At 41.0% G+C, this 7170-nt stretch overlaps 1 protein-coding gene across 1 annotated transcript in view; it reads right to left on the bottom strand.

The window, feature by feature from the left end:
- Positions 1–289: 289 nt before the first annotated feature.
- The window catches only part of LOC131693077 (bromodomain-containing protein DDB_G0270170), a 505027-nt gene continuing 498146 nt past the window's right edge, over positions 290–7170 (bottom strand). The window contains exons 7-11 of the mRNA XM_058980586.1: positions 3329–3473; positions 3152–3265; positions 2627–3075; positions 2385–2557; positions 290–2325 (exon numbers count right to left, since the gene is read on the bottom strand). Coding sequence (XP_058836569.1) covers positions 694–2325; positions 2385–2557; positions 2627–3075; positions 3152–3265; positions 3329–3473 — 2513 coding nt within the window. The 3' untranslated portion in view covers positions 290–693. The remainder of the gene's footprint in view (positions 2326–2384; positions 2558–2626; positions 3076–3151; positions 3266–3328; positions 3474–7170) is intronic.

Below are 7170 nucleotides of genomic sequence, written 5' to 3'. Positions count from 1 at the left end.
TTTTGCGTGGAATGTCCCATATGTATTTCATATGTATTCATTTATCTGTTTGTGGGTTTCAAGGCAACTTACGATTCAGTGAAATGAAACGAACTGTAGCAAATAATACTAAAAAATGAATTTCCTACAATACTAACTTGATTCGTCTATCGTTGGATGGAATCAAGTTGCGATGATCGAGTTTGATCTTCGTTCGTTTTAACATGGAATTACTCTGGCGACTCAATTTCTAGAAACATGCAAATCTGCAGTGGATTATACGGTCATGAAAGTAATAAACATTTTCAAGTATTTTTGATTTATTTATTATATTTAATTATACATACAATTGCTGTACAAAAGGATTATGTTGTACAAATTCCCGGATGGGTACTGTTTTTTGTTTTTCAGTATATTTCGAACAGGTTTTCACCTCAGGGACCGGATTGTTTACGTTGATTATATGTCATAGTTCAGTGTTCAACTCACCAAAAGTTGGTTTTAATGTTTTTCGTTCTATAAATTCGGTAATAGATTATTTTTCATCATTGAATATGTATAATACAATTAATCAACGGATTTAACTATATAATAGCATGTATAATACCTAGTAAATATTTATAGTTACATTCTTTTTCGTTATTAAAATATTGGCACTTATACTTGGTTTAATGTACAATTCGAATGCTTTGTCATTTTGTTGTCCCGTCCTCATTACACCATTCCGAAGTCGGTCACGACCTTGCCGGAGTCCTGCGACTGCTGTCCCATGATCCGTGCATCGCTCTTCAGCTTCATTATTGTCTGTTGTTTTTCCTGGTTGATGTTGAGCTCCACCAGGGTATCAATACTGTTTAGGCTGGCGTCCCCTTGCAAAATCTTCTGAGCTGCTAGCGATGTGAAGTTGAAGCTCAAATCGGTGAGGCTGGGAAAGTCATACATTTCCTCGATCATCTGATCGTCCTTGTTTTGGAAGGAAAATCGTCGGTCGGAATTGTTGGGTTTGTCTGTGTCCTTCACCAGAATTGTGATTTTGTTCGTTTCCTGCATCTGGTTGGTAAGGTTCGGTTCGCTAGACACAGAGAGGCTTTTCTTCATAACTATTAATCCGCTGATCTTTTCCGACGGATAGGTTTGATTCTTAAGCTCGAGATTTGAGTTGAGTTTTTTAATTTCCGAATTCGAACGACGCAGGTTCGACTGATGGTCGTTATGTTGTAGGTTACTGCCCATCGAGCCGGTTAAATCTTTGTCGGTGGCGAGATCACCGCAGATATTCTTAGCGTCGTGCTGGATGTTTTTGAGGACGTTTTTGTAGAAAAAATTGGTCGGTTGTACTGGAGGCGTTGATGGCAAAGCTTTACTATTGTTCATCGGAGTGTTGTCCTGTTTGTTTATGTTCTTGTTGTATTTGTTCAGCTCGTGCATATCCGGTTGTGTTTCCGAATTGAGCTTGAAGTTTAACAGGGTTCCGTTTAAAGCTGAGATTTGATCGTTTCGAGGACAAAAGTCCATGTCATTACTTGCATTGGTTATCTCCGATTCTATCTTTAAAAGATTACTACTATTGGTGCTTGTTAAAATGCCGTTGTTCGTAATGACTTCATTACAAAGTGCATTCAGTGAATTCTTAACTATGTTGCTATTGTTAGTGCTACTATTGCTATGGTGATTTGTGTTTGTGTTGATGGCCTGGTTATTATACCCGAAGGTGGTTTCAAACCCCTTGTAATGGTGATTACTGTTACTCTTCGTTCCATTTGTGGTCGTGGTAGTTACTGCAGAAGACGGTGGATCTTTTGATCCCCCGGAGTTCATGTATGAAGGTTTCGTGTCGTTAGCTATAAAGTAGCTTGAAGTAGTCTGCTGTATTGTCGTGGTAACAGTTGCAGCCGAGACGTGAGATTCCAAACTGGAATGCGTGCTTGTTCGGGTAGAGGACAACTTTTCGCTGTCAAAGCTGGACGGTCCCGAGGTTATGTAGGTCATCTTACCACTGTCGATACTGGATGGACCACTACCGACTCGACTAGCTTTGTTTTCGATCTTATTCTGACTGTTGCAGTGCAGTTTGTCCGCCGACGACAGTTGCTTGCCCCGAGATGCTTTGTAGTATCCTGAACCGGCAGGCGTAGAGTTGATGGATCGTGGTAAACTGCCGCAATAGTAGGATGGTGACTTTCCTCGACGAACCGGCGAACAGTCACGCGATGATATGAAGAACGTCGATTCGCTAGACAGATTTCGGCGGTGGTGGCGTCGTCTCGGTAGCGATAATGATCGTTGACTCACGTCCGAACTGTCATAGAATGTCGAATTCATAAGGCGAGATTTGACGGGGATGTCCTGCATGAAAAAATGAATTTCGTAAAAAAAGTTCATCGTAGTTCAAATAATGCACGTACCAAATAATCCATAGTCTGTGTGCCAACACTGTGTAGATGCGTTGTTTTAGAGTTGAACCACTCTGGTGGTGGAAACTGCGCTGAGTACGTCTCGATCTGTTTTGTTTTGCTCTTTGATCGAGTGCTTCGCCTGAAGATCCTCGATAGAAGAGATGGCGAAGAAGCTTGTTTCTCTACAAAACGAAGTTAAAAGTTGTAAATAAAACATTCAAAAAGTACATACTTCAACAGTCCAAACGTACTTGTATCACAATTAGATTGGTTGTCTGAGCTTGAGCTGGTCGCCAAAGGAGGACTGTTGTCCTTTGATATCGTTTGAGAGTAGTTCTTGGATAGACTCCGGGTGGACGCGGATCGCTGTAGTCGCTTCGAAGAGCCAAAAATTCGCAAGCTATGGCGTCTTTCCAATGTTTTGTGACTACCGGCCAACGTGGAATTGCGCTGCTTACTGATGCTGCTTCTCGGATACAGGATCTTGTCGTTCGGATTACCTCCACAGATAACATCGGCCAGGTTGGTTTGAATGCACTGATGCGTCTGATCGCCGTCGCGCTCGGTCGAAATTTCACCGTAGAGACTGCGTAACGCTTCGTGGCTGCTCATCAGCAGCGTTTTCGAATCCTTCTGGGGTGGTGAGGTCTCGTCGCTTGCAAAACCATAATCGATCGGTTTGGATTTGCTACGTCGTTTCCTGAAAAAAAAAATCGTCAAAAAGTTTATCGGTTTATACAGATTGTTTTATTTATTTCACAAACAATGTGACATACTCGGGCGTGACGATGAAGTACCCTTTCGAGGTTTGATAGATTTTGATCTCTTGCATGAGCTGCACAAGCGTATCGTAGATCATCTCCACCGAAGGTTGCTGCATGTGTGTAAATCTGCGAAATATATAGTAGCATAAGGTCACTTGGAAGAGACCATTGAGATGGTGCTCTCCTTACCTCGTCCGTAGTCTCGAACGAATATTCTCGATAGTTGCCGATTGGCCTTGTGCTGTTAGTTCCATGATGACGTCACAAAGCGCCTCGGTGAGTGGTGTGAACTGTGTTTGCACTATCGGTGACACAATACAATCGTCAATGTCACCTGGAATGGTAGAAAGAAACAAAAAATTGGGTAGTTCAATGACTGTGTACCTTCCAAATCTAACGCCTGTCGGTCATCTATGGAAGCTGCTTTTCGATGTCAGATGCTCTCTCCGAACAGTCTAGATAAGCCGTGTAGTGTCGGTAGTGGTTGTTTCAGCTGGCTAAGAATTACACTACGGCCTCCCTGTTCTGGTGGTAAAAACCCACCAAACAGGGAACCCCATTTCCATAGTGTCGTGCGACCCGTGCAATGGTTAAAATTGTTGAGGGGTTTCAAAATTTTCTTAATAGTGAACGGAGACTGGGAAGAGCCGGGCAAAATCACCAGTATGCTGCATTACGCAACGAAACGTTTGCTCTACGCACCGAATTTTTTTCGCTGATGATCGGCATATTTTTCTGGATTTTTATTGGTTGGAGGTTTGGTGAAACTTTCCGCTGATGGTAATTCGATGAAGTGTCCTCTAGTTGTTATGCAATATATGTTGGAAATGAAATGTACAGTTTTCTAATCAACAATGGTTAGAAAAGCACAAATCAATATCCAACATAAAGGTACTGCAACTATGAATCTATCCCGACTTATGCAGGAAAATAAAACTTCCATAGCATTGGTTCAAGAACCGTACTTCCATAAAGGAAGCTTCTATATTGGAAAGTTACTTAACACTACTTTCATTGCTTACAACAAGACAGACATGACTAACCCACGTGAAATGCCTCGTGCTTATATTCTTGCAAATAAGGCTGACGCTTGTCTCATATCGGAGCTTACAATTCGCGCTATCTGTGCAGTCACAGTTACACTGACTGTCCTGTCGGTAACATAGACAAAAAATATACACATAGTTCAGCATATCTACTGAATACAGAGTCACCTCCTTCTGATAATTTCAAAAACGTTGTTTATTGTAGCAGAAATGAGCTTCCGCTCATTATCGGCAGTGATGCAAATCCTCATCACGTCATTTATGGCAGCTCAGACATCAATCTGAGAGGCTCTGAACTTTTGCGAGGTCTGGAAGATTTGAAGTGTTAGACAAAAAATTTTGTTCTGAAAGAATTTCGCATGAGCTGGGAAATTGGCAAGTTCCAAATGTAACTGAACCGTCTCTATCCGATCATAAATATATATGGTGGTTCTGACTCGTAGGCTTTATCACGAATATTGGTTACCACTGAATCGGTCAAGTGCGCAGTCGACAGCTTTGCTCCATACAAATCGCCTGGAAAAGATGGAATCTTTCCCGAGCTGCTGCAAAAGGGATTTGATATTCTCAAACATGTCTTGAAAAAGATTATGCTTTCCAGTCTTGTTATCGGGTATATCCCGCAAGCAAGGCAAGAAATAACTGTTACATATACAGTAAGATTCCGTTTTTGGCACGTTCCGTTTTTGGCATGTTCCATTTTTGGCAACAAAAAATTTCCGTTTTTGGCAACATTATTTTTGTTCATAGTAAATCTTTTGAAAAATGCTCAATAATCATTTTGTTAATAATGGATATCGCTTTTGACTATATTTTCAAACATAGGAGTCATATTTATTATATTTTATGGGGGCGGGCATAGCGAATAAAGTTAAATTTGTTGATTTTTTCTATTATTTCATTCCATTTCACATATTCTTATATAATTAATATTCTTGTAACATTTATGATGTCACAAATTGAAAACAAAAGCTTTTAATGTAAGGTTCCATTTTTGGCACGGTTCCTGTTTTGGCAACTGAAAAAAATATTGTTGCCAAAAACGGAATCCTACTGTATTCCCAAAGGGGGCGCTTAAACTATGAAGCCGAGAGTATTAGGCCTATCAGCTTAAATTCTTTTTTTTTTTTTTCAAAAAAACGTTAGTTTAGTTGAATACCCATAGCAAAAAATGCAACAAAATATCAAAGTGGGAAATCCACGAACACTCTGCTTCGCGATGTTGTTTACAACATTGAAAAGGCCTTCTCGCTCGAGCAATCTAGTTTGAGTGCATTCCTAGATATTGAAAGTGCTTTTGACAATGCGACCTTCCAGTCTATTCTGGAAGAGACGCGCGGTCATGGGGTATCTGCATGTATCTTGGGTTGGCTAAAGGAAATGCTTAATAACCGCATTCTTCGCTCGTCACTAAGACGGGCAGAGATAAGGAAATTGAGTATAGACGGATATTCTTGCTCACAGCGATATTATACTCATACCTAAGCTGACCAACTCTGTCGAAAAAATCCGTACACCATGCGGACTATCTGCCTGACCCTGGTGAACGATCACGCTTTGTTGCAGAATGATGTACGGATTTTTTCGTTGGTCAGCTTACTCATACCTTACACTTTTCCTTACAAGACATTCCATGTGAATATCCCCTCTCTAGGGAAGTGGTTATCTGGCTAAACGGAGAGACAACAACAAACGCAAGTGGCCTGTTACACTGACGTTTCTCTGATGGAGGAATGTGCTGGTGTCTACTGTCGTGAAATGAGATTAAAACAATTTCTAGGCAGAAATCTTCGCGGTTATGTGCGGGGTACAATCGGCCCCTCAACAGAGCTTGTCCGGCAAAGTTATAAACTGCTGCCTCGATAGTCAGGCTGTAATCAAGACCTTTAGCTCAGACGAATAATGGCCCAAGCCAGAGGTCGCGTGCCGAACCTAAATTGAAGAATTAAGCATTATCAACACTATCTACCTTGTCTATAAGTGAAAGGGGGAACATTATCATTTTAAAAGTCTATCTCTGAAGAATTACACTTTTTGATTCCTAAAATGCAGACATTTTGATTGTTGTTGTTTCATACTATGATCAGTTGTTTTATTTTCAATTACCTTTGAATCACTAGTCGCAGGAATCCTGTTAAAAATTACAGCCTTATTAGTTGATTTTTGGCAGCCGTGATGAAATTAAGCTGATTTGTTCGTACTACCGCTTCACCCCGAATCCAAGAAGTTGGACATCGTGACACACTTTGCACCACGGGAATAACCGTTCAGGCATTTGCAACACTCTCTCTTCCTTATTGGAGAAAAACTGGTTTTTGCCAAAATTTTCTCCACTAAGGACAAACATAGCATAGTGCATATTGTATTGGCTTGCTAAGCCAAACCAGGTTACGGTTAATTAATTTCTCATCGGCTTAAATCAGAGCTCCTTTCCTTGCGGTACATCACGCAGAAACACACATTGTGTATTCATTTATTCGAGCTGCCGTCAATTCGGCGTTAGCTTAGTCATGTCACTAAGTTAGTGTCGAATTCTGATGAGACAAACTCGAAACGCCTCTCTAATAACTAATTTATCATTCTCTCACTTCTAGAGAGAGGCGAAAGTGTCGCACAGAAGCTTTATTCCGGCAATCCGGTGGTGTTGCGCGACAGTATATTATAGCAGAAGCTGAAGAGGAAGACCGTGGGTAAGGTGACTTCATCGTTTCGCGCATTGGGCTCGGATCTCGGAGCAAGTGTTCAATCGGTGAATAATTGGATAAAATTGTCATTGTTATGTTTAAGTGTATGTGAAGGCCAGCTGTGCCTGAGCAGCATGCTATCATCCAGAAAGAGTGGTTGAAGGAGCCGGTGAAAAACATCTTCCTGATGAAGCTCGACATCGTGGTCATGATGGACCGCCCCTTTGGAAAATGACTTGATGTAGTGTACACCACGGTTTCCATAGAGTGTGATATTTTAATGGTGATAAATTTGATGTCA

This window comes from Topomyia yanbarensis, chromosome 3, assembly GCF_030247195.1.
Source record: "Topomyia yanbarensis strain Yona2022 chromosome 3, ASM3024719v1, whole genome shotgun sequence".
Taxonomy (NCBI): Eukaryota; Metazoa; Arthropoda; class Insecta; order Diptera; family Culicidae; genus Topomyia; species Topomyia yanbarensis.
Note: the sequence above shows the minus strand (reverse complement) of the source record. Positions and strands in the feature narration are given on the sequence as shown.